A 27,589-nucleotide genomic window follows, 5' to 3' on the forward strand; every position below is an offset into this window, starting at 1 on the left:
GCTACCGGAAAATCTAAAATTGTGAAAAAAATCCTACCTGACCTAAACATGAGTAAACAGGCCCTAAATATGAGCAAAATCTATCCACTATTCTGAAAAGAAAAATGTTACCAAGATTCAGCTCCTCCCCACGCAGCTGTCACTCTGATTTTAAGTGTGACAGTTCTTGATGCCTTGTGCTAAGCAATTCCTTAAACTAGGAGGTGGGGTGAACAACAAGGTGAGACCTCTGCCCCAGATACTGTGTGGTTTCTTTTGCATTTCCCTACAAAGTGTCTCACCCTGCCTCTTTTGGTGGGATGGCATATTGAGCAAGAAGGATTAAAAAAATTGTCCAAGATTGGTGACTGCTCTCATGCCTGCATAGTGTGTGTGTGTGTGTCTGTCGCACCATGTGGTATGTTTACTTCTGCACTTGAATTTAAGCCTGTGAGAACATCATATGCCTGTGGGTTTGCATATATTATATATAACATATTTGCAGACAACGTTGAAATATAAAGCCAGTGTGGCAAAGCAGTGTGTTGGACTAGGACCTGTGAGACCTGTGAGACCATGGTTTGAATCTCCACTTAGCCATGAAGCCCACTGGGGGACCTTAGACCAGTCACTCACTCTTAGCCTAACCTATCTCACAGGCTTGTTGTGGAGGAGGAGGAAAATTATGTATGCCACCTTGAACTCCTTGAAGGAAAGGTGGGATATAAAAAAATAAGAAAATAGTAGCCCAAGCATATGTTCTAATTTCCTTGTTTCTTTCATCTGTGTTTCTGCAGATCCCCAGCCGACAGGATGGTGGTGCTACAGAGCTACTGTGAGGGGAACGATTCCCTGGCACGTGCATGGGCTCAGCAGGGGCTGTACCCCTGTTTCTACTTCACCCTGGTGCCCTCTGTGCAGCTCAGCGTCTGCATCCTCTTGGGGGCCCTGCAGTACGCTTGCTATGCCCGGTTCAGCCGCACCATGGAGCCAAAGTATATCCCACGTTCCCGCCTGTACCACATTCAAGTCCTCCTCTCTCTGCTCCTTGCACTGCTGCCCTTTGTCATCTTTCTGTGGCAGGTGTTGGGCATGCAACAGCTTTATGGGTACATGGTGCTGTACGCCTGCCTCTCTGCCGCGAGCTGGACCAGCTCGGTTGGGCTGCTCCACCTGGAACGCACCAGAGTTCTGGCGCAGGACCGGATCAGAGGCCATGGTGCCATCCTCCTCCTTTTTTGGGCTCTGGCTTTTGCATCCGAGAACCTGGCCTTCATCTCCTGGAACAGCCCACTCTGGTGGTGGGGCTTGGAAAACGCCAACCAGAAGGTAGGTCAACGAGGGTTTGGCGACAGGTAGGAGCATATATATACAGTGGTACCTCGAGTTACAAACGCCTCAGGTTACAAATGCTTCAGGTTACAAACTCCGCTAACCTGGAAGAGTTACCTCGAGGTGAGAACTTTGCCCTAGGATGAGAACGGAAGTTGTGTCCTGGCAGTGCAGCAGCAGCAAGAGGCCCCATTAGCGAAAGCACAGATTCAGGTTAAGAACAGTTTTAGGTTAAGAACAGACCTCCGGAACAAATTAAGTTCGTAACTAGAGGTACCACTGTATCCTGGATTTTTTTGGCAGGGTGGTAGAATATTTGGAGATGGGAGAAGATTAGAACCAAATAAACCTGCTGATTTCAACACTTGCTAGTTGTTGCTCTTAAGTACCAGCCACTACTTGGCGCCTTCTTCCCAGCCTATTTTTGCTGAGTCACTGTTGTTTGAGCTACAGAAAGCTTTAGACATGAGTGGTGTGTGCTCCTCCCCCTTTCCACACAACCACACATGCACACACACACACACACAGAGGAGATTGCTGAATAATTTGCAGGGGACTTTGCCCAATGACTCAGCACAAAGTCCTACCGAAAAGGCTTTCCAGCCACAAGTTGAGATTTCACATTTCTTTACATTGTTAACTAACATCCTTGCCCTCTGGCAATACCCTTTAGCAAGAGACTGGAAAGTAGAGAACTGATTCCATGCCACAGATTCCATGTAACAATTAGGGCCTGACCACTATTCCCCCACCCCAACTGTACAGCTGAATTGCCCACTGTCTACACACCTGCTTATGGGACTCCTCATATGCCAGGGTTTTCAAAATGTGGCTGAGGTTCATGCGAGTTGTAGTCCAAGCACACCTGGAGAGCACCTGGCTGGGGAAGGCTGGCAACAGCTCTCCCTCCAGCCCTACCTGGAGATTCCCAGATGGGTGGGATATAAATAAGCTAGTTAAGCCTAGCTTAACTGTGGTTTGTTTGAACATGTGAATCCAGCGTAGCAGACTAGCCATGTTGTGTTCTTTTTGGGTGGTTTGTTTGTTTTTGGCCAACAATGTGAAGCCATTTTGCAAGTGGCAGCCTACCTTTTTTCGCGTCAAGATGTCATCTCGTTGCAGTGATGGGTGTGAAGGCCCCTCACTCTTCATCCACAGAGGAACCAAGAACTCACATTTAGGAGCATATACCTCCTCCTGCCTTGCCATTCCAGACAGCTTCAGCCTTCTCCCTTTCTACCTCAGTCACATGACCTAACTTCCCCTGTTGGCCATCTCATGTAACTGCAGGCATCTTCAAACAGGAACAGGCTTCAGGAAGCAACAGGAAGCAAATGCAGCCAAGCCATCTTCACAATTCTCTAGGGGTCAGGACCATCTATCACCAAATGTTCCTTAAAGCTTCTGGGAGGGATTGTATCCTGGGGTTTTCTGCAAGGAATTAGATTATGTGATATGAGATAATTATCTGTGTTCTAGTTCCAGCATTTTTACGTACTTGGCAAGTCTTTGGTCAATTGGCTCAAATCATGCTTTTGGCTAATGAAATGCCTAAAAAGATTTTAAATAATAAATCAAGTTTAAAAATACCACCCTTGATGGGTCTTTCCCTCTCTCCACTCCAAGCTATTTGACTCTTGGTTTAGATCTTAGAAGGAAGCACTGCTTGGTTTGTAGCTTTCAGTGGGGAGCAAAGCGGGGCAGGTGGGTCGCTACAAGACACACATCTGACATGAGATCAACCTCCTCCAGGTACAATTCAGCCTGTGGTTACTGCGCTACTTCTGCACCTTCGCCCTCTTTGCCCTGGGGATAAAGGCCCCAGGGTTGCCCCGAAAACCCTACATGCTGCTGATCAATGAAGATGAACGCGACGTGGAGCACAGTCAGGTAGGTCTCTGTTCTCCTAAACAGCCCAATTCTTCTTCTACGTCTGCCTGTCTCTGTCTATCCTGTTAATTCCACCCCCATGAACCAGTTGCAGGCTGTGAAGGGAGGGAACTAGAATAACATTATTGGTGCCAGAACACTAGTCTGTTAAGAAGAGCCTGTAGCTGCGGTTTCTCTCTTTAAAATAGCTGCCATTTTGAAACAGTATTACCGTTCCACACCAGGGGCCACATTCACACCATATATTTAAAGAACTGTGACTCTAAGCAGTCATGACTCCCCCCAAAGAATTCTGGGAGCTGTAGTTTGTTAAGGGTTCTGAGAGTTGTTGGGAGACCTCTATTCTCTTCCCAGAACTACAGTTCCCAGAGTGGTTTTACAGTCAATCCCTGCATACAGATCAGGAGCTTTTAACCAATGATATGACAGTGGAAAAAATCAACAGGTGGATGCTGCTTTTGTGGTCCTGGAGCTGCAGTGGAGGTGGGGTGGGGAGCAGCACCTGTTGAATTTATCCGAATTTTAAAGATGTTAAAATCACAGGAGCCTCAGTGGCTAACCTCTGGATGGAAAGAACTGGCAACGCTAGAATGCACCTTCAGAGTAGATTGCAGGCTGTAGGGAAAAGTTCACCAAAGGTGTGGTTTTAGGAGGTTTGGAAACAAGTGCGCCTAGCTGGTTCAGTGGCACGAAACTTCCCTGTGAGGTGGAGCACTCGGAGTGCCCTGAGGCAAAACTGTTGACTAACCTTACCAGTGGCCCTTTTCCCATGGGCTGTTGGGCTAGTGAGAGATTGAGTACTTGTGTACATTTAGGGCTGTTGTAAAGGTTACAGAGAGGTAAGATAGATATGGATGTGTCAATATAGTAGGGTGGGATCTGATTTTTTTAAAATCAAAATGAATGCCAATCATCTGATGTCCAAGTTGGCCTCTGGGGTACAGACAGATAGTGATCTGGCCCGCTGGGTGGTCCTAAAAGATTCCCCACCGCATTATAGACAAAGATAATACCACAGGGTGAATGAGTTATGGAGCTGAATGTTCATTGCTCCCTTTTACACTGGTGGCTAATGAAGGAAATTTTGCAACTGTGCAAAAGAGCTTTGAGTTCTATCTAGTATATATTTTAAATGTTCATCGTTGGAGAATCACTTTTGTTGGTTTAAAAAAAATAGAAAAAGAAAAAAGCTGAAGGTGAATGTGAATAGGCTCCAGCAGGTGGCACTGTGGATATTTCTTGTATATATTCTCTGCACTAATCAATAAAAAATTAGAATTTGCTGCCCATGCCATCAGTGCCGTTTCTGCAACCAGAAAATCTGATCTCTGTGACCTGTATCAATTATGCAATTTAAACAGATGTTCACAATGTCTTGTATTAATTCTGCAATATTAAAAATTAGCTTCTGCAATGTATTTGGGTTTGGGGAGAAAATGTGATTAATTAGGGAAGGGGTACCGTTAGCCCTCTAGGTGTTCTTAGACCCCAGCACCCCTCAGCCCCAGCCAACATGGCCAATGGTCAAGGGTGATGGGAGTTGTAGTCCAGCAACGTATGGAGGACCACAGGTTCCCCACTCCTGCCATAATAAATTGATGGAAGAGGGCAAAACCAACAGCTGTTTGCCATGACCACCGAATCTTGTGAGTCTCCTGGAACATCTAGTTGACCACAGAATGTTATACTAGAAGGACCTTAATCGTCCTTGGAGTAATCTGTAATTTCACTTCTTTTGCTGGAATAGCGGCATTTACTGGTGAGTGTCATTATGTGGTTCAGGTACTGTATTCCTATACCACTATTAACTGCTTGAGAATACTGGGCCTGATTGGAGGTCACTGTAGTCCTAGCGCTGGGGTGGTTCTGCTTCATACAGTAAAATCTGGACACCGTGGACCCTCTGAATATATATTTCATTTCATTTCTTAAATTTATATCCTGCTCTTTCTTGTAAAGGAGTCCTATTCAAACATTTAAAAAAAGATTTTGCAACACTGCGCCTTTCTAGTCCTATTTTTTCCTGAACACTTCCTGCACCGAACCCTCAATTTCTGTGACTCTCAAGGTTTTGCTTCCCTTTCCAGTTGTGTTTAATTGAAATGCTCTCTGTGCCCTTTGCTGAGAAGTGACCATAGTCCCCCCATCTTGCTCAGTTGCCCCCTCCCAGGTGTTGGCTCTCATCTTTGCCCAGATGCCATTTGAATAGGTTGTTGTGGTCCCCTTCCCCAAATATTCCCTGCCAAAAATGAGTCCCCTTCCCCTTCCCCTACTAACTCTCCTTTCTGTGTCTCAGCCCCTGCTTCCAGATGCCAGGCAGAATCGCTCCACCTGGAGGGATCTGGGCCGGAAGATAAGCCTCCTCATACAGTACATGTGGCCCAAGGGGAGCTACCCACTGCAGGGGCTGGTGATCGTCTGCCTGATGCTGATGGGGCTGGAGCGTGGCATCAACGTCTTTGTGCCCCTCTACTACAAGTACATTGGTAAGCAGAAAGGGCAGCTTCCAGGGAGGCATGGTGCTGCTGCCCCTAGCAGAGGCAGATGTGCAATGGGAGAGGGTCTAGCATTAATGCCAGGGGTTTCTCTTAGACTGGGATGTGGGGAGAGGACAGAACCTCTGTTTGGAAAAGTATTCTGAATTGACCAAGAGAGGGCGCCCTGATATAGGCATTGGCAAATGTGCAGAGGACTTAGAGGGAAGAGAAGGGGCCAAGGGCAACCTTTGGGGCTGCTTAAAGGTAAAGGGACCCCTGACCGTTAGGTCCAGTCACGGATGACTCTGGGGTTGTGGTGCTCTTCTCGCTTTATTGGCTGAGGGAGCTGGCGTACAGCTTCCAGGTCATGTGACCAGCATGGCTAAGCCGCTTCTGGCGAACCAGAGCAGCACACGGAAATGCCGTTTACCTTTCCGCCAAAAGCCAGGAGGCCTTTGGCTGGATACAGATATTGCAGCAACTGGAAGCTCTCCAGGGAGCGGGTCCTTATCAAACACTTGTTTCTAAGCACTAGTTTTGGAGGCACTCGCTCAATGTGTAATGTCTGAAGAGGCCCTTAAGCAGCCTGGCTCCTTAAGGCCTGCAGAGCCCTTGACACGTTTAAGGGACAGGCTTGGCATGTCCAGCACAGCATGAGGGCTCAGGGCTTCCAAAGCACGCACCATCAGGGGTGAGAGAATGCCCCAGGGCCTGAGGTGGTGCAGAACAGCTTATACAGATAATAATAATTTTATTATTTATACCCCGCATATTGTGCTGAGTTGCCCCAGCCACTCTCCTTGTTGTGGCATGAGGAGAAGCAGTTTTTAAATAGATTCCTTGCCTGGTACTGGAGGCCGACTATCCACATGAGAATGAGCTCTGGTTATTATTGTTGTTGTTTTAAATAATTGGACAGTGTGCTCAGAGCATGATCTCTTGAGGTGGAGCCAATCATAAGAAGTAAACAGGGCTGTTGAGTCCGTTGTACTGACTGATCACGTTGCTCCCGATTCCTCTTGCCCCTTAGAACTAGGGTGGACAGCCAGTGTGGCCCCCCAGACCTCTCTACTTGGCCCTCAGAACTTTCCCCTAGCCGAGCCCCTCACTGGCCCTGCATCACGTCCCAAAGTGTTGTTGCCTGTCTGGAATGTGTCTTTGAACTCTGAGAATGTCTCTTGCTTACCTGGATGGAGGACAAAGAAGGGTGTGTGAAGAGAGCGGGCTGCTGTACAAAGCTAAAATTTACATTTGTTGCCCAGCCCACTTTTGCCTCTGGCCCCACCCAGCACTGGCTTGTGGTCCACGGAAGGTTGTCCAGGAGGGAATGCAGCCCTCAGGCCCTAGAGGCCCCTCAAGCCTTGTGAAGAAGAAAGAGGCAGTGCACTGAGGTTGAGGGTGGGGGGAGTTCTTTGCTGTACCACTTGGGACTGCAGGGATGGAAGTTATTATTATTATTATTATTATTATTATTATTATTATTATTTATACCCCGCCCATCTGGCTGGGTTTCCCCAGCCACTCTGGGTGGCTTACAGCATATCTAAAACATAGCAAAACATCAAATATGAAAAACTTCTCAATACAGGGTTGCCTTCAGATGTTTTCTAAAAGTTATGTAGTTCCTTATCTCCTTGACATCTGAAGGGAGGGCGTTCCACCACCAAGAAGGCCTTCTGCCTGGTCTTATTTTTGAATGGTTTCTCATATAAAAATAGCTGATGATAGAAGAAGGTGAAGGGAGATGCACCGCCTCTTCCCAATATGCCAGTTTAAAAAATCTGGCACCTCCTCCTGCTTGCAGACTCTAGAATGCTGCCATCTCATTTTTGCAAACTAGGTAGAGCAGGAATTGTTTCCGCCCCTGTGTTTACATTCCTCCATTCGGCCCCATTCTTCTTCAAAGCCTTCTTGTTTCCCTTCCTCTACCAAGCTTGACTCTCCCTACGCACCTCCAGGATCTCATCCCTACTCTCCTGTGGCTTCCCTCCCTCCCTCCCAGCCCAACCTTCTCTATCAAACTTGAATTTTGAACTTTGTGCAACAGGATGCAACTTTCCTGTTTAGGAATGCATTTAATAAGAGTAGAGGGAGACTTGCATTTCCAGCTGAATCTGCGAAGTCATTAGTTTGGGGGACTGGGAGTAGACTTTGGTACAGGAATTTAGTGACCCTCTTGGATCTCCCCGAGGCTTCTGCCCTGAGCCCTGCGGTGACCTCCTATCTTGCTTACTCCCCGACTAACTCTGCATTGCGCTTCTGGGGTGGGGGGTGGGGAAGAGGTGGGCAGGCCGTGGAGGAGGGGCGCTGCCTTTGTTAGCAGAAGCCGTTGGTGTCTGCCAGGTTCCCATGCCCCGGTGGGCGGTGCAAGTGCCAGCTCAGGGCAGCTATTGAGAGGTGTCTGAATAGGGGAGGATGGACTCCGGACCTGCCTTTCAGCCCTGACTTTTAGACTTTACAAAGGAGTCATTGCAGGCGGGAGGCATGGAATTGCGAACTGCATACCAAATCGCTTGATGGGAATGGATTCGGGAGTGGGGGAAGCTCTCTGCCCTACATGCTAAGCAGCTGCTGAGCAGATATATTCTTCTCCGTCCCACCTGGGGGAGATGGGTGCACCCTCCAGATCTCAGCCAGATCGCCTAACCTGCCAGCAACCTCGGCACATCTAGCTGCTGTTTCTGCCAGTCCTGGGCCCAAATGCTCTTACCTGCAGCACGGACTTAAGAACAGGGGCAGGCCATGCTGGTCGAGAGCAGTGCTCCATCTAGCTCTGTGATGGGTGAACCAGGCCTCTGTCAGGCTGCTACATACGGCCACCGACCCCCAGGTAGCTTTGCTGTGCTTTCCTTCTTGCCGTTTTTGCCAAGGCATGGAAGGAGGTGCAATGAAGCAGAAGTGGGTGGAGAGATGACACACATCCAAGTCTGGGATTCAGTCTGGGAGATCTGGGTTGAAATCCTCCCTTTGCCACAGGCCCGTTGTGCGGCTTTAGCCACCTGCCTGTTGTACGGCCTCAGTTCGCTGTGTTGCGGAATGGGAACAGCCTACCTCGTGCTAGTTGCATAGAATAAAATATTGCAAAGCAGTTATTTTAAAATGAAAAGCACCCTGTGGGTGATATGTAATAACAGCAGCGAGGTCTCTGTTCTGGGTTGCCCGTCCTCATTGCCTCCCCGCACCCCGCAAGGATGCCAACCTCCACGCGTGAGAGGATCATTTCTACCTGTGCTTGGGAACAGGGTGGATTAACACTCTCCACCATGTGCTGGGTAAAGCAAGTTGGGATGGGGGAAGGGGATCCTCTCCCCCCCCCAATGTAGAGAGAATGAAAGGCAAAGGAGGGGCACTCCCAGATGGGGTCACCCACCCTGCCAGTTAGGATTACCCAGCAAAGTGCCGCTGGCGGGGAGCAAACAAGGAGCCTTTGTGTCCTTTGCCTGGTCTCCCAGCAGCCCAGCAGTGGGGTGGGAGGGGTGGGATCTTTGTGGCTGTGTGGTGCCTTGAAAGAGAATAAAGGAAGCCAGGAGACTCCACCGGTGGTGTCTTTCCCAGCAAAGGATGGGGCAGGATGAGTACGAGGTATGCAAAACAAGGAGGGGGACTATCAGAGGAGAGCTCTGTGGCAGGAGAGCAGGATCTGACCCAAAGTGGGAAGCTTTCAGGCTATAATGCCTGGTGGGGTTTGGGGGCATGAGGAAACCCCAAAGCTGGTGCTTGGAAATCAGGATGATACAGGAGTGGGAGATGGCCACTTTCTGCTTATCAAGCTATGTGCTGCCTGTCCACCACAGTCCAAAGCTGATGATGAAATCCCCCACCCACCCTAGCCCAATCCAAACAGTTTTGCTCAGGCCTTTGCCTGCAATAATATCTGTTGTAATGCTGCCTGTCTGGCACGTTTCCTCTGTGCATAGAGGAACCTCTTCCCCACCTTCCTGTTCTGTGGCAGCCCTGCCTCCTCCTAAGGCAGCAGTGCCCTATAGGCCTGGGCAGCCTATGAGATTCAGGGGATGAGACTACAACAAGTAGGTGTTAGGCATTTCCTTGGCACTCGCAGATACAGCCATCATTCTCAGGCAGGAACGCAGGGGGGCTAATTGTAGGCATTTTTTTCTTGATCCGCTGAGGTAGCTCTGTTCTTCTCCATCCAGGCCAGCTTTGAGATCTCAGTTGCCTGGGCACAAAGATCAAGTTTCATGGTGCTTTTTCCAAAAAAATAGCAGCATCTCAGTATTTGGGACCTATTGCCTGGGGTCAGTGCCCTATTTTGTGACTGTGCATGGCTTGAGACAAAAGCTGGCGTAAAGAGGTGTGCCTTCAGCATTCACCCAAAGCTGTGTAATGAAGAGACCAGACTCACCTCTGTGGGGAGGGAGGCACACAACTTAGGGGCTGCCACAGATAATGCCTTCTCCCTGCCCCCCCCCCAAGTTTTGAGGTAGGATGAGAACTTCCATGCATTTACTGCATGTATAACACAGGGCTCCCATGATGTCTTTGGGGATCAGTTTCTGTGGGTAGCATCTTGCTGGAAGCAATGTGAGAACGTAGACTCAGAATTCTTCTTCTGAGTGTTCCTTCCAGCAGAAGTCTGGAGCGTGTCAACAAGAGACAAAGCCTTTTCAGTGGTGACTCCTCTCCTCACAACCCTTCATTCCCTCCCTTCATGGAACACTCTCCCCAAACAGACTTGGCCACATGAATGCCTTTTCATTGCCTGGCAAAACTTTTATCTTTCCCCAGACATTTCATTCTGCTATTTTTGTGGGCTTTCCCTGGCTAGTTAATTTTAATAGTGATTATGTTTAGACATTTTGTGCTGTGACTTGTCTCGAGACTATTTTGTATGAAGCAAAGTCACCAACATTGTGGCAGAATTAAGGCAAGGGTGGGGAATGTTTTTCAGACCGAGGGCCACTTTCCCTTCTGGGCAGCCTTCTAAGGGCCACATCTCGGTGGTGGGTGGTGCCAGGGGCAAAGATATGTGGAGCAGTGCAGATCGTACCTTTGCACAATAGTCTAGCTTCTACAAACACACACCCCATTCTGTCCTCCATATGGGCAGCCAAAGCATTATCAGAGCCTAAGGGCACATTTCAGCCAGGCAAAAACACCCAAGGAGGGTGCAAAGCGGATCCAGTATGTGTGTGATAACCGAGAGTGTCTGAGAGCAACGTAGAGAGGCTTGTGGGACTGCATTTGGGCTCTGGGCTACCCCCTTGGTTATGGCCTTCAAAGTGACTATTGTTTCCTGTCCTCCAGTGAATGATCTGACGACAGGGGCTAGTTGGCGTATCCTGCTTCAAACTGTCTGCATCTATGCGGCCCTCAAGTTCCTCCAGGGAGGAGGTGCTGGTGAGTCAGTTGTTGTGCGTACACACCCGCACATGTGCGTTTTGGCTGAGGCTGCTTTGGGATTACCTGCGTCCACCATCGCCATCCATTTGTGCTTTCTCTCCATTTTTAGCCTTCCTGCATACTGAGAAAACAGGTGGTTCCGTTAATCCGTTGTGAGGAACATGTGGCCTTTTGGATGATGTTGGACCAGAACTCGCACCGTTCCTGGTCACAGGCCATGCTGACTGGGTCCAACAGCAACCAAAGGGCTACAAGTCCCCCACCCCCAATTTACCCCAAACTTGGCACCCTCATGAGCCCCCAGCGTTCAGTAGATCCCATAGGCCCCTAAGCATAGACCCTTTGGCCGTTTTTTGTTTTCTTTTAATTTGCAAACGAATATATTTCTACATACCCGGGAGTCCCCTGTCTGCTCCCAGGAAGGTATAGTTGGCAGTCCTCAGCTCCAGCAAAAGCAGCCCCTAGAACAGTGACATTCAGAGTGAACTTTGCCTGCGCTCAGGGATGCTTGAAGGCTCCAAGGTAGTTGCAAGGCAATAGAAGCCATTTGCCAGATCCTTCTGGGTTACAGTTCTTGTTTAAGGTGACAGCGGTAGGAGGCAGGTGTTCAACTGGAAGCAGAAGACAACCACAGGAGCCAACCCCCGCTCTTCTCTCTCTAGGCTCCACTGGCTTCATTAGCAACATGCGCACTTTCCTGTGGATCCGCGTGCAGCAGTTCACCAGCCGCGAAATCCAAGTCCAGCTCCTCAGGCACCTCCACAGCCTCTCCCTTCGGTGGCACCTCGGTCGCAAGACGGGCGAGGTGCTGCGCAGTGTCGACAGAGGCACTAGCAGCATCAACAACTTGCTCAGGTGTGCTTGTGGGCCTGGCCAGTGGAGGGCTCTCCATCAGTCCTGGCTCAGGGGTGCCTGCACTCACCTGTTTTCTCCTGGTGATGTTGGTGGCCCTTGCATGCCGTGTGACCTTGCCTATCATGTGACCTGACTTCCCCCCCCCCCTTCTATCCCACAGCTACATTGTCTTCAGCATCTTCCCCACGATAGCCGACATCATAATTGCGATTGTGTATTTCACCACAACCTTCAGTGCCTGGTTCGGCCTTATCATCTTCCTCTGCATGAGCTTTTATCTCGGTGAGTGTTTGCAGCAGGGGAACCCAGGAGGTAAGGCGGCTGGGGAGAAGGTTTCCACCACTGCAGCTACTCTAGAAACCCGTTAGCATGCATTTCACTTGACAGGTATTTGGGATTGTAGGGAGAAGAGCAGGCCAGGAAGATAAGGGTGGTGAGGGTGGCTTGTTACTGGTGGCGTCTTGAGGTGGGCTAAAGTGTGGTCCTGGTCAGATGTGCATTTGTGGAGTGCTGGGCAGCTGTGAGTAAGGTTGTGGGAAAGAGAGAGATGGGATCTGATGGGGAAGACTGTAAGTGTGGGTTGGGTGGTCTTCATTTGTTACATTTGTGCCCAGAAACATATTCCCAAGACTGATACAGTATAGGTGAATTGAATTATCATTTATGAGCAATGTGATCAGGTAATAAAAAAGATCTTTTGACAATAGCAGCATGCACAAAAGCAAGAGGATAGCTTCTGAGGATTGGCTTCTGCTTTGGTGCTTTATCATAAAAAGCAGCAGTTCATACAGCTGAAGACAATTCACAAGTTTTATCTCAAATACAAATTGGTGTGCTGATAGTATTGCTCCTGCAAGGTTAAGCATATACTTTTGGGTGTTAAAAGTTGTGTTACAATCAAGCAGTTTTTTGTCCTGCATGATGGATTCACCTTAGTGCTCTCCAGTTTACTAGTCATCATTTAAAAAAATCTACGAAATATCTGGTGTAAGGCTTAGATTTTATGTTTTAACCTTACTTTTGAATCATTTTCGAGGTTATTTTCAAGGGGCTATTGAATTATTGCTGCAGAATAGCCTAGGTGCTGCTAAAAATCATGCGAACTCATCATTGGCAAGCTCATTGTGGCATGATTAATTTGGGGTGTCTCTGAGGTAACTAAATTGACAGATAAAGTTCCTTTGAAGCAATGACTTAGGTGTTTCTGTGGATGTGACTGAAAAATGGTTTCCGTTCATTCTGTGTGGGAGTACTCGATGTGTAATCCTGTAAGTTTATATTGACATTTGTGGTGATAATAAATGCTTGAAATGGATCATAATTTTGGTTGTATTTGAGGAACAGTTTTTGTCTGAGTACGTCTCAGTGATTCCAGGCCTCTCTTTTTCTCCATAGCTTTGACTATTATAATGACTGAGTGGCGAACAAAGTACCGCCGTGAAATGAATACCCGTGACAATGAAGCCCGTTCCCGAGCTGTTGACTCGCTTCTGAACTTTGAGACGGTACTTAAACCCCCACCCTAGTGAGCCTAGTGTGAGGGGAGAACAAGGAGTAGCAGCAAGCCTTTCTGGGTGGCTTACTGCCTAAAACAGCTCAGGCTCTATAAGATAAAGATAAATTTATTGTCATTGTCCATATATACACAGTATACACAACAACGAAAATCAAACACCCACCCAAAGACCGGGTTCACATACACATTTGCACGTATCTCCAACATTCTCATCCTATTCAGACATAATCTATAAAACATAACATAATCCAGAATATAACATAACCTATTTAAAGGCATAACATAACCTAAAACCTATCTCATTCCTTCCTACTTCCTGCTTGCTATTTCTTGCAACTGGCCCTAAGATCATTATTTAGTGCAATCAGAGCTCTTGGATAGAAACTATTCAGAAGGCGTGTGGTTCGTGTTTTCATTGTCCTATATCTTCTGCCCGAAGGCAACAGTTCAAAGAAGTTGTGAGCAGGATGGGTGGGATCTCTCAGGATATTGTGTGACTTCTTCAAAGTGCGAGACGTGAAGATCTCATCCAGGGTTGGTAGTTGGAGCCCAATAACATTCTGGGCAATTTTAATTATTCTCTGTAAAGCTCTAGGTTTTAGTTGAGTAGAGCAGGACATCTGCCGGCTGATCTGAAGCTGAATCCCCAGATTGGGTGAATGTCTCTAGTTTGTGGAGAGTTCAAGTGGAGGGGGACTCGCCTGGCACTGCCTCATCCGTGTCATGATTTTGTTGTAGGTGAAATATTACAATGCCGAGAACTATGAGGCTACCCGCTTCAATGATGCCATTGTCAAGTACCAGGTATGGAAGGACCAGGGTGTGGCAACTGGGCTTGCATCTTCCATTATCTTTGGGGTACACTCTCTGCTCCTCCTCTTCCCTATTTCTGCTCCTCCATGTACATGGTGTATGTGTTTGTACTGCTGGCTGTCTTGCAGTGGAGCAGGGGAAGGCAACGGGGTGCAACAACGCCCTGCTTTGTGGAGGTAGGAGGGTTCAGGGATCTGCTGGGTGCTTTCTGTGGGCCACAGGATGGTTCTGCAGTGGCCCACTTTCTTCTCTCCTCCTGGCAGGTCTCCGAATGGAAAGTCAATGCATCACTGGCACTGTTGAACCAGACCCAGAATCTAGTGATCGGGGTGGGGCTGCTGGCCGGATCCCTACTGTGTGCTTACTATGTGACCAAGAAGAGGCTCCATGTAAGTCCTTGCCCACTGCAGTGCCAGAGGGGCATAGATGGTGTGGGCATCTCTGAGTACACACATCTCTGTATATTTGTGTGATTTTTATCGTATGTGTGTGCTTTCTATTTGGTTTTCAATTGTATTGCTTTGTATTGTAACCTGCCGTGGGACATTAGGGGGTAGGGTGGGTAATAAATCTAATTACTATTATGAATAATAATACATGGAACCTGTAACTAAGAGCCAGGCCACATGCCACTCTTTCTGCGTGGAGGCAACAGCATGTGGAGCAGCTGACTACATGGGGCTTCCTTCACTACAGGAAGAGTTTCCATTCTGTTGCCACCAGCCACACAAATCTACGAGTGGCTTGGGCCTCCTCTACAAAGTGGGATCTCTCTGCTTCGAGAAATGTAGAGCCACTCTCCCCATTGTTACAGCTGCCAGGCAGAGTCTGCTGGCCTTCCTGAGGCAAGGGAAGCCTCTGTAGAGGCCCTGAATCTCTTTGTAGAGTGTTCTGGCGCAGCTTGAACTAGAGACAGACAAACAGACAGACAGACAGACAGACAGACAGACAGACAGACAGACAGACAGACAGAAACAAACACAGGGGCACATGTTTCTCAACACATTTTGGGGGGATATTTGTATTGTGTTTTTCGGTTCTGTGAAATGCAACAAAGGCAAGTGAGCAGGAAAGAGGCTGCAAGGAGAGCTGTGGAGGCGGACAAGCTTGCGCCACCTAAGAACCCAAGAGTGGAGGTTGCAGGACGTGGTCTGGTTAAGTTGTGGGAAGGGAAGGCTGGGGGGGGGGGACGTAAGAGCTTGGCAGTTTCTCAAAAGTCTTTGTGAAGGGCTAATTAGCCTTTGCTGAATTTCAAAGTTGTGTGGAGACCGAAGGGTCGCAGCGCTCAACCCATGCTGAGAAAAATGGGCAGCCGAGGGTGCAGAAGCTTAAAATGAAACCAGATTGGAGAGCTAGACCTCTCTTTGAGAACAAAAGCAATCACAAGCAAGAGGCAAGGCTGGAAAAGGTTTGTCACCAATTAAGAGATCTAAAGGGGAGTGGGGGGGAACCTCACCAAATGGGAGCTAGTTTCCACCAACATCAGAAGAAAGAGACCAGCATGTTTTGGGTTTGTACTCCAGATGTGAAAACACACATTCCCACATGGAGTGCTCTCCTAATGATGGTGAGAGAACAAGGATGTATATTCTGTATATTAAAGTGGGGAGGAGGTAATAGAAGGGATGCAGTATTAAGACATAAGATGAGGAAGCCCTTTCACTCCTAGATCTAAGGCAAGTTGAATATGAATGACAGGAAAACAGAGCTTGGTTAAGTATAAAAGAAATCAATTTGAATAATAGACTTTGCCTTGGCCACAGTGCTGGGCTTTAGCCTGCAATCTGGCCTGTTTGCCCACTGTATTTGTGGTTTCATGAAGTCCTGCAGATGCAGTACTCTGTCAGGTGCACGTTGGCTCTGAAAACAAGGTTTAGGTCTGAATTGCACAGAGGTTCCACAAACAGCCAGCTCAAACCTGATCTGTAACTGGCCCCGCCTTGCACGAGTGAGTTGAACACAATCTCCCTGGCAGCACAACAAACAACAAACTATCTTCTTTAGCCCGTTTGTTCCTAGCTCTCATGATTTGTTGGGCCGTGGGAGGAATGTGTGTGTCTGAGTTTGTAGTAGGCTTATAAACCAAAGAGGGGCTTAATGGGGCTTTCGTTGGTCAGGGAGCAAGAATTTATGTGCTGCACAAGTCTTTGACCTTTATCAGCCTTTATCATTCTGCTTCACCAGAATCACCCAACAACCAGCTCCCTCTCGGATGCATGTAGAGTTACGGCTGACTGGGCTCTAATGGTGGGCTGTTGGACTTGAGAAGTGTAGTGCAAATCTATCGCTATACTCTCTCTCAGAAACATACCTTATATCTGAGAGGGAAAATTGGGCACTGGAGGAGAGAGATTGTGGGGGGGGGGTGGAGGTCCAGCTTTGTGTTACAATAAGACAGCTACCATTTTGCTTTCCCTAGTAAGGGGTGAGGGATTTCTAATGCAGTTTTGTACAAAGACTTGAAGAGCTGCTGGACTGTTAAAAACAATATGATAAAGCGCTTCCACACTCTGCCACAGGGAGACATCATCATTTTGGCTCTGACTTGCATCTCTGTTCCTTCCAGGTGGGCGATTATGTTCTCTTTGGCACATACATCATCCAACTGTACACCCCACTGAACTGGTTTGGCACCTATTACAGGTAACCTACTCCATAGGCTATTTTGTTCTGTAGTGTTGGTTAGGCATTTTGAGAATGCAGAGAGGCGTGTGTTGATGAAATTTGAGGGACTTTGTCCACACACACAGAGATTGCAAAATTGGACAGTGTTACGTGAAAGCCTCTTCAGTGCCGCGTCTCCATGCTGCTACCTCCCAGACTGCAGTTTGCCTAACAGTCAAGTGCCACCACATAGAGGGCTACAAAATCTGTGTCTGAAGGAAACCATAATCCATAGAGAAAACCACTTGTCAATTTATTGTTGTACAGAGGCTGACGAGGTAATGTGAAGCAAACAGATATGGAGACAAGATGTGAGAAGCCTTAACCAGAAGGAAAAAGGAGCACGTAGACTGGTTTCTGGAATTGAGATTTTACTTTAAACAGCAGATTAAATCAACCAGGCCTGCTATCCCATAAGACAGAAAACTCCCAGGGAATGTATTAACTCTTTACAGATGCATCAAATGCAGGCCAGAGCCCTGTTTGAGTTAGGGCATCATAGGCAGAGAACAAGCAAATGTCCATTGCCCCTTAATATTTTGCTTGAAAACTGTAAGGAGGATTTCTGAGTATGGTGAGAGCAACGAGCCCCCTCCCCTTTTTTAAAGTGGGACAGATATATTTCTGAATAGAAACTGAATACCAGAAGAGAAGGGCTATGTAAGATGAAATTTATACGGTATGGCTGTGTGCACATTACAGTAAAATGGTTCACTGTAAATGCACCTAAGAGGACTCCTTTGCTCCTCCTGGCTTGATTCTTGGCTTACATTTTGAACAAATAAGGGATTGCGGTTCATTTTGCTCCACAGTCAGTAAGCCAAGAAGAAACTTTGGCTACCGATCGTGGGAATGAAACAAATAATCGTCCCTGGTTTGTTCATAATGGTAAGCCAAGGATTATGGGGTTTTTTGGAGGAGAAAAATCTGGTGCAGTTTTGCTTGTGCACAGAAAGTCTCACTGTGACATGCAAATGTGCCCTGTATCCAGCATGTATTAAATATATTAAAATCATCATCATCATCATCATCATCATCATCATCATCATCATCATCATCTGACTGGGTTTCCCCAGCCACTCTGAGCAGCTTCCACCATAAATAAAAACATAGTAAACCATTAAACCATAAAAAGCTTCCCTATCAGAGCTGCCTTCAGATGTTTCCTAAATGTTATATAATTGCTCATCTCCTTAACATCTGATGGGATGCATTCCACAGAGTGGGCGCCACTACCAAGAAGGCCCTCTGCCTATGCCAAGTGCAAGATAATGAATAGAATATTAAATTCAATACGAAATTGATTTCTCAAAAGCTAAGTCAGTAATGAGCCACATTTCCCTCATACCACTATATTGAGCCAAACGCAAATGTTTCTCTCATTGGTGCAAAGGTGATCCCTTTTGCATCATCTCTTTACAGCCCTAGCAACAAAGATAGAACACCATAAAGACTAACACAGTCCTAGGAAGTTGAAATAAGACTTGAAATTGAGGCCTGCGTTTAGTAACTGTGTCATGAGACGTTCCCCCACCTCCAAAGAGTTTGGGTTGCCCCTTAGCCTCCCCGTCCTCTGAAGTATGAGAGATGGTTACAAAGGAGGTGTGATATCATTTAGTGTGAACATGTGTTAAAGGTTTGGGAACATTTGCTGGTGGGGGAGGTGTGACAGATGGAGTTTGCTTTCATGCTTGGGGTCTAATTGATTGCCATATTTGGAGTGCAAATACATGGCTTCCCCGGTCCCTTCTTTTTCCTTACCAGAGAAGAGAATCAGACCCACACCCACTTCAGTGACACCTAGCAGGGGGTGCCCAAAGGGCCCAAGCCTCAAGTCTTTTGTCCCAAGCACCCCAGATCTCATCCTTATCAGTTTATTTGTATGCCTGTTTCACACAAAACTGCGCCTAAAGTAGCTCAGAACATTATCAAATGAACAATAATGATAACATTTAAAAATGCATTAGGATAGATAGATGATAGATAGATAGATAGATAGATAGATAGATAGATAGATAGATGACAGATAAAATATTATATCAGTAAGTACAAAACCTCAATCCATATGTAACATTGTATAAAAACGATACATTAACCTAACCTAATTTAATAATGTGAGCTGAGCAACACTGAATAAAACAATATGAATAAACTAACATAATAAAATAATAAACTAAACAAAAGTGAGATCTTCAAAAACTTTGCTTACAGCACCACAGCTGGGGGCACTTACAAAGTGCAGTCCTGATGAAATGCCCGGTCATTTAAATTTGCTCAGAGGCAGCTTAAATACATATACATTAGCACAGGGGTCAGCAAACTTTTTCAGCAGGGGGCCGGTCCCCTGTCCCTCAGACCTTGTGGGGGGCCAGACTATATTTGAATGAATTCCTACTCCCCACAAATAACCCAGAGATGCATTTTAAATAAAAAGGCATATTCTACTCATGTAAAAACATGCTGATTCCCGGACTGTCCATGGGCCGGATTGAGAAGGCAGTTGGGCCGGATCCGGCCCCCAGGCCTTAGTTTGCCTTCCCATGCATTAGCATATGCAAATATTATTCACATTTGTGCCACGTACCCATGCCTGAGTGCTTTTTAGTACCTTAAGCAGCACCCACACTACCTGGCCCTGGGTGGTCCAATGGAGTCTTTTTCTTTTTCAGAATGATCCAAAGCTCATTTGTTGACATGGAGAACATGTTTGAGCTCTTCAGCGAGGAGCAAGAAGTGAGTTCAGGCCACATCGATGCTTCTGTGAATAGCTGCTAGCCTATGCTCCCTTAGATACTTCTTCCCTTCCCTCCAGCAACTTAAGGGTTTTTTTTGGAAGTGGCTTCTCTCTGATTGTTCACTGTCTGGACTGGGTGATAAGACAGAAATGAGAATAGTGATGCTGAATCCCTGTTGTGCTCAAGCACCGAAATTCAAAGGCCACTGTGTGCCTGGAAAACAAAAGGCAATTGCTCTTCACACAGCTTGCGATTACACTACGGGGCTCATGCCTTCAGAGTGTTGCTGTGATGGCCATGTCCTCTCAGGGAGTGTGTTTCTCTGACTGCTTGTAATATTTGCGGGGAGGGGGATTTTTGGCATAACCTCCTGCATGCAAACCACATCCTCTACCCACTGACCCTACACTCCCCCCGCCTTTCAGGAGCTCCTGTGCTTCCGCACACACGGCTTGCCTAGTTAGGCCCAAGACCATGCATGATGTCACACATTTGTTTACCTGCAGGTGAAGGACGAACCAGGTGCTGCAGACCTTCGGTTTCTGGCAGGACGTGTGGAATTTGAAAATGTCCATTTTGGCTATGTGGAAGGGTAAGGGGGATGGTCCAGAGGGCTGGGTGGGTGGGTGGGTAGTGAGTCAGGAAAACAGGGGGTGGAGAAGATAGTAAAGAGATTGTGGTAGGTAACGGGGGGGGGGGGCGGATGCTCAAAGGATGAAGGAAAATGTGGTGGGCCTCAGCAGAATGTTGGAGATGCTTTTTGTTCACTTTCCTCACAGGAGGGAAGTCCTGCGTGATGTTTCCTTCACAGTGATGCCTGGGCAGACCCTTGCACTGGTAAGGAGAGAGTTTTGCCTAGAATGAACGCCGTTCCCTCTTTTGATTCTGCTACAATGGGAGCAGTGGCAGGTCCCATGGAAGCCCCCCCCCCCCAGTGCTTTTCCCTGCTTACTCATTCCTCCTGCTGACTGTACCCATATTGACCCTTCCTCACCCCCCTCTCTCTGCCCAGGTGGGACCCTCTGGCTCAGGAAAGAGCACCATCATTCGCCTGCTCTTCCGCTTCTACGATGTGTGGGGAGGCTGCATTCGAATTGATGGGCAGGATATCTCCAAGGTAACGAGGCCATTATGTTGTGGCGATAGGAGAGATGGGATTCACCTAACCCGCCCCCTCAGTGGAAGACCTGCACAAAGACTTCTTTCCCTCTCCTCGCCCCCACCCCACCCTGCCCCCTGGAATTAGCTTTGGAGGGTGGTCAGAAGCACCCCCAGTACAGTGGGGAGGGGGGGAAAGGGGAGAATAGTTCCATCTGACAAGTAGCAATGCTTGCACAGATGAAATGAATGGAAGAGCACAATGTTGAAATCCTCCCGACGGCTTCATTAGTGAGGTGCCAGAGTCTTCCAGCATGGAATGGAGACAAGGCTCTTGGCATGACAAGTGGGAGGAAGGAGGAGTCATCCAAAGGAACAAGCAGCTGGCATCCTTGGAATCATGTTATTCTGTTTAAAACAAGGAAGGGGAACCTCAGTCCTGGGGGGGGGGCCAAATCTGGCCCTGTGCACTTCTCTGTTTGTCCCTCAGAAGTCTCCCCAGGCAACAACCCTTCTCCTCAGGCCATATCCATCACTGTCTTTCACTTTGCACCCTCCATGAGTGTTTTTGCCTGACTGGAATATGTCCTTTGAAGGCTGAGAAGATATTTCTTGGTTGCCTGAATGGACGACACAGAGGGGAGTGTGTGGAGAAACTAGAGTATGGTGAAAAGATAACATTTAAATGTGTTGCTCAGCCCACTTGCATCTCTGGCCCAAATTGCCATTTGGCTCCCAAGCTTAAAAGGTTCCCCCACATTGGCCTAAAGGGCTAAAGTAGCCCTTGAATGGCTCTGCCACCTTCCACTTGTGTACACACACTCACTCACTCACTCAGGCGCATACATTTCTCCTTCTGCTCCTCGGGACTTTTCCTGCCCCAGCCCAGATGCTTAATTCCTGGTTTCTGTTGGTTGCCCCCAGCAAAGCAGAGACGTGTGATTCCATTTAGGGACGGATGAAAGAGCTGTGCTGGGGAAGGCACAGCTGCAAACTGCCTCCACCTCTCCTCTGGCCACCCAGGCTCACTGGGGGAACTGCTACAGGATATCTGGGGAGAGTCCTAGGTGCCCCATCTGGGTGCCAGGATTTCATGAGGGTCTGAGGTTGGCGGAGGGGGGGGGGAGAGGATTGAAGGGCAGCTGCTCTTTTCATGTCTGCTCCAGCTGCTTGCTGTCTGCTCTTTTGAAATGTGTGGTTCCCCTAGCCTCCCCCACTAGGGTTTTTATTTTTTTAAAAAAACCTATCCTGCAGGGTTCTTATTTTCACTGGTCATCGGAGCAAAATATCTCTAGGAAGCAATGGATGCTGATATGCAGGGTAGATGGCACGGGAAACAAGCATGTAAGAGTGTGGAGGGAAGCTTGAAAGATGCATCCCTTCCCATGTTGTGTGTGCGCACACACTTCTTTTCTCCCTCTGATCAAACCATTCTCCCCCCCACAAACCTCCACCTAATTTCCCAAAAATAGCAAAACACGTTTACCAAAAGTAACAGAAGAGCAGGTGTCCACATCACAAGTGGTGATTTGCTCATTCAAAGTGCCTTCAGCTCTTTGGATTAAAAAAACGACTGTGTGACTCTCATTTGCCATCATCTGCCTTTCTCCACATCTCCTATAGTGAGGAAAGCCCCTGACATGGAGCTCTGTAGGGTATAGATGATGCTCATCTCAACAGAGATTAATAACAGAATGTGTCTTGCACTGAAAGGGTTACAATTCTAATGTCCAGAGAATGGCCAGGCTGCCCAAATAATAATCCTTCTCTAAGTTCTACCCTGGGATTTGTGTTACTGGGCCCTCTAGACTGGTGACTCATTTTGCGGGTGTATTCTGCAGCGTGTGGCTATAGCGTATTGGCAGGAGATTTACCCTGGACTGTACACATACCATTTATTCGTCGTTCTGCAATGCTTCCCCTGTTGCCTTTGGGATGGGCAACTCTTGCGCTAAGGCGCAACGAAAGCAGGACAAAGGACAACAACCCAGAACATGAAGAATTTGAAAAGTTACATGATTTCAGCAGGAAACTACAGGGCATGCACCAATGGGAACTGAAGCCCTGAAACATTTGCAGGTGTTATGGAGAGCAAGATCATGTATGAGCAGTGGCAGAGCTTCATGCTCCGGCACTGGGGGGGGGGAGGCGGAGAGCAGGTGGGGGCGGGGCTGGTGCGCATCCCGGGGATGTGGCGCACTGCCCACAGGGGCATGGTGCACGTCCCGGGGGCGTGGCAGCTGCCTGCGGGGGTGTGGCACCCAGCAGGGGCAGGGGGGGGAGCAGCCAAGATGGCACCCCACCAAGATCACGCTGTCGGGGGCGGTGCGCTCCCCCCACACTCCTCTTCCTCTGCCAGTGTGTATGAGCAGATGTCATCTCATCAAGAATGGACCGTAAAAAGAGGGCATTGGGTTGGGTGGTGGCTGCTGTCTAACCTGGGAAATTGCCCCCACTTCAAGGTGTGACATCATGGTTGTTCATAGTGACAAGACCCGCCTTGCAGATGCCTCAAGCTAAACTCTCCATAAGGCTGTGATAACACCACACTGCTTTGGGGAGGGTGTGTGTGTTTGTACACTATTCCTAGCTGGGCGATGTCTTCCTTTCCCTTCTCTCTGCCCCCACTTCAACCCACCCATTTCCCTTTCTCCACAGGCCAAGCAGGCTTCGCTGCGCTCCCACATTGGTGTGGTGCCTCAGGACACTGTCCTCTTCAACGATACCATTCGCAACAACATCCGGTACGGACGCATTGATGCCACCAATGAGGAGGTGATTGAGGCGGCGATCGCGGCTAATATCCATGAACGCATCCTCACTTTCCCCGATGGTAAGGGGCTGCTTGCCACCTTTGGCTTATGCTTGCTGTGCCATCAAGCTCGTAATTTACCCTGCAGGATGCTGTGAAACCCAGGATGCTTCTATCAGGATGCCTCCTCTTCTGCTGCAGCTCACTGGTGGAGCACATGCCTTGCATGCGAAGGGCCCCGTGTTTCATCACTTGGCCTCTCCAGGCCGGGCTGAGACAGAGAGGCTCCTACCTGAGACCCAGGAGAGCAGCAGCCAGTGAGTGCCTTCTCTCACTTGGCCAATGGCCAGGGAGGGCAAGAGGCACCAGACTGGGGAAGGCAGGTGTGGGCAGTGCTGAGCTAGAGGGCTTCCTCATTCAGCAACTTCCTGTGTTCTTATCTGAACCGAAAGGACCTGCCCCTGGCTCTTACCCTCTCCCTCTCGGGGTCTTCCTTACAGACTCTGGTCATCTCAATGGGTCGAATTCAGCGGGATACATGCACAGGGAATGAGTTCACTTCCCAGAATGGGACTTTTCCTTCTCCCCCAGCCACATACACTCCTGGTCCTTCACACACACACTGAACCCATCACAAGGGTTCCCCCCACTCTCCAGAGCAGATTTTGGGGGCAGGCAGCATGAGGAGAGGGGAGGAAGTTCTGTTGTGTGAGTGGATGTCATCCAACGCACACAGCTTAGTGGAATCCTATTCAATGTTTTCTAAAAGCTTTTTTAGCTCTTCAGTTAACATGAGCAAGGTCTATGGCAGTCCAGACTCCCACCCCAGAAACCTCTAAGAGCAGTTGATAGAAGCACCTTTGGGCAATGAGAGCAATCAGGATTGGCTTCTGAAACTAGATATTTGCTAAAAGTGTCTTTATCAAATCTGTCTTGGCAGTAGACCTGGGAGGTGTAGCAAGATGCTGTAAGTGGCCAAAAGAACCAAGGCACTCACAGTGCCTGAACAGCAGAAGTCACAGGTAGTTACTCTCTATTACACAGCATTTGATTTTGCTTTGTCCACTTGTACCTGGCAGGTTATGATACACAGGTTGGCGAGCGAGGTCTGAAGCTGAGTGGAGGGGAGAAGCAACGAGTCGCTATTGCCCGCACCATCTTGAAGAACCCCCAGATCCTCTTCTTTGATGAGGTGAAGAAGGCAAATAATCAAACACACACAGAGCAATCTCCGTTTTCCGATTGCTGGTCCTTACATTGCCAAAACTCTTATCACCCACACAAAAGAGGGGGGAGGACTTGGCATGCTCAGGAGAACCACCGAAGTTTGCATTAATACGGAAATCATTTAGGAATAAGCAAACAAAATCTGAAGGGGAGAGAGCATGCCAGAAATAACTGAATTCAGGACTGAGCCTGCAAAGTCAGCACAGAATGCTGGCTGACTATTGGCGGATTGGAAAAATGGGGGGGGGGGGAGGGAACTGGAATGAAGTGACGGGAGCCTTGGTCAGAAGCCTTCCCAGTACAATGTTTCTTCCATCTATTTCTGAAATTCATGGATGTGTGGCTCTCCTTATGTAGCCAGAACTATGCCACCCGTGCACAGGAGGGGAGGTATCAGCTTGCCTGGAGGAGACCAAGTAGGCCTGTGGGGGGATAACCATAAGGGAACAAAAGCAAAGCACCCCAAAACATGCTCAGTGGCAATAAATGCTGGCTGATTGTTTGGGTGAGGAGGGATGGACTGAACTATCCATTTCATGCTGCAACATTTTGTTGTGGGTCACACTTGTTTCCTTGTTCCTAAAGCTAGCCTTCATCTGCCCTTTGCCCCCTTCCACATATGCTCTCCTTTCTTGGAGCTGAAACCCTGGAAATGGTTGGGAGAATGGGTAGCACTCAGCCTTCCTGAATCTGGGAGCCTCCATTCACCGCCATGATGCTATTCAGCTACTTGGAGACCTTCTTTACCATTTCACCTGACCCAAGGGATCTTCTCTGCCATTCTTGGCAATCAGTGTCAAGAGTCCCCGACCTTCATCCACCCACTGCTATGCCTTGAGTTTGCAACTGATGTTCTGGTACATTTTGAACCTGTTTCATAATTGCAGCGGTTTTAGAACTGTATAATTCTATTGTTGTAATGCACTCTGGGATCACTTTCAGGCGACATCAGCACTGGACACCAAGACTGAGAGGAATATCCAGGCATCCCTGGCTAAAGTGTGTGCGAACCGCACCACCATCATCGTGGCTCACAGGTATGGGCAAGCATCCTGCCACAGGAGCTTTCTGTTCAGGGCTTCAGCATAATAGCAGCTAGAGGGATGCTGCAGTCTTTGGAAGAGGAGAGCCTAAATACTAGTTCCTCACTTGCATCGATTTCTCCAGGCAGACTCCTTTTCCCTCTCTGAGGAGCTCTAATGTGGTGTGTTATACTGAGAGTCCTGAGCTGGGGAGGGATCACTACTGCATTCTGCCCTCTTGATAACAGCTTTGGTGGTTGTGCTCTCTCTGCAGGCTTTCCACGGTGATCAAGGCCGATCAAATCCTAGTTATCAAGGATGGCCGAGTGATGGAGCGAGGAAGGTAAGCTCTTAGCCATGCCCAGTGCTAAAAATTATAAAGTAAGATTTATAACCAGCAATCCAGCCAAGGATTTTTTATTTTTATTCTTGCAATCTGTATAAGTTATGCAGATCGCAAGCCCTTTAAGGCCGTCAGAGTTTTACAAGCAGAATGGCCACAGGTTTGGCTGTGTATCTTCAAAAGGATCCACAACGAAGGCGAGCAAATTGTGGGTCTGTGGATGCTTCTGAGGGATGAAGGGGGCATACCTGGCATGGAGCCTTGTGAAATTAACTCTCTCTGCCCCTTTAACAGGCACGACCAGCTAGTGGACAAAGGTGGCATCTACTCTGACATGTGGCTGCAACAAGGAAGTGACACGGAGGTGGAGAGCAAGATCAGTGCTGAGTCTACTGCAGAAAGCAAGGCCAGTGCTTCGACCAAAGCAGGAAGCGAGGAAGGCTCTGCCTATGCAACCAGTGAAAAGACAGAGGAGAGGGAGCAGGAGGGGGAGACAGAGGAGGGGGAGGGGGAGACAGAGGAGGGAGAGGGGGAGGAAGAGGAGGGAGAGGGGGAGGAAGAAGAGGCAAGCACAGAATCATAGCCAAGCAACGAGAACTACTGAGCAGCTGACAGTGACAACAGCAAATCCTGCAAGGATGTGGCGTCGAAGCCAAAAAGGCAGCAGCTGCCACCTCTGCTGTTAGATTTCTGAACCTCCTCTGTATGGCATAAAGGGGGAAATGCTCAGGCACCCAAAGCACACAGATGATCCACCAAGTTAGCAGTGAGGCCATGGAGACCAAACTGGAGGAAGACTACAGGCTGCGTATGGTTCCCAGCATGCAGTTCTTCATGAGCAGGACCTGCACGTAGTGCTAGAGCAACTTCAGAGTATATTCTCCAAGCTACTGCCAGCGTTCCTGGGAAAGCTGTTGCTTGGTGATCCAGGTGTATTATCAGGGAATTGCGAAAGGGGTGTGGTGTGGGGGGAGGCAGGGACCAGGACTGCCTTGCCCCACTGTTCTCCCCAACAAAATGTCTTCCCTTGCAAACATGAATGGAGTGTGGAGGTGGGGGGCATGCGTGAACATTTGCCAGCACTTTGTATACAACCACAGAGGGAGATGCCTGCAGAATGGCTGTGTGTGTGTTTTTGTAAGTTCTGCTTTTGAGGTGTCCCGTTTTAATTTTCATAAACTCAAAAAAGTGTTTTCAGATCCCTGGATCCCGTTTTTAGTTTTGCCTGCAGGGGAGAAGGATTCAAAAAGGGTTAGGGTAATGAACCCCATGCCCCCCCTCCAGATGTTGGCAGACTACAACTCCCATCATCCTTATTGGGCCATGCTGGGAGCTTGGAGACATGCTGACAACAACAGGATCCCTATCTCAAAGGAGTTTTGGCTGGCAGGCAGATGGGATGGAGACCCTTCTCACTTCTGCACAACGGAGAGCACAGAGAGAAAGTGCTTCTCAAATGGGTCTGGTTTACTTGGATCCCTTGACTACAAGGACATGGAAAAACAAGAGGGAACCTGGAGTCACG

General features: G+C 48.3%; 1 protein-coding gene across 4 annotated transcripts; it reads left to right on the forward strand.

Annotated features, from left to right (window-relative positions):
- The first annotated feature begins 736 nt into the window (after window positions 1-736).
- ABCB6 (ATP binding cassette subfamily B member 6 (Langereis blood group)) lies at window positions 737-27,263 on the forward strand. 4 transcript variants are annotated; one of them, XM_053401246.1, is made up of 19 exons: window positions 737-1,308; window positions 3,064-3,201; window positions 5,498-5,687; window positions 10,944-11,036; window positions 11,702-11,894; window positions 12,055-12,176; window positions 13,290-13,399; window positions 14,149-14,214; window positions 14,487-14,612; window positions 16,790-16,866; window positions 19,557-19,620; window positions 20,129-20,214; window positions 20,402-20,459; window positions 20,635-20,739; window positions 23,379-23,553; window positions 24,552-24,664; window positions 25,642-25,736; window positions 25,996-26,064; window positions 26,359-27,263. In XM_053401246.1, the coding sequence occupies exons 1-19, from the start codon at window positions 793-795 to the stop codon at window positions 26,645-26,647; spliced, it is 2,685 nt and encodes an 894-aa protein (XP_053257221.1). In that variant the 5' UTR covers window positions 737-792; the 3' UTR covers window positions 26,648-27,263. The 4 variants fall into 4 exon arrangements, with proteins under 4 accessions (XP_053257221.1, XP_053257232.1, XP_053257248.1 ...); XM_053401257.1 differs by lacking the exon at window positions 737-1,308 and adding an exon at window positions 2,600-2,678; XM_053401273.1 differs by lacking the exons at window positions 737-1,308; window positions 3,064-3,201; window positions 5,498-5,687 and adding an exon at window positions 9,168-9,260.
- Window positions 27,264-27,589: the final 326 nt, after the last annotated feature.

The sequence above is a fragment of the Podarcis raffonei genome, chromosome 1, assembly GCF_027172205.1.
Source record: "Podarcis raffonei isolate rPodRaf1 chromosome 1, rPodRaf1.pri, whole genome shotgun sequence".
Classification (NCBI taxonomy): Eukaryota; Metazoa; Chordata; class Lepidosauria; order Squamata; family Lacertidae; genus Podarcis; species Podarcis raffonei.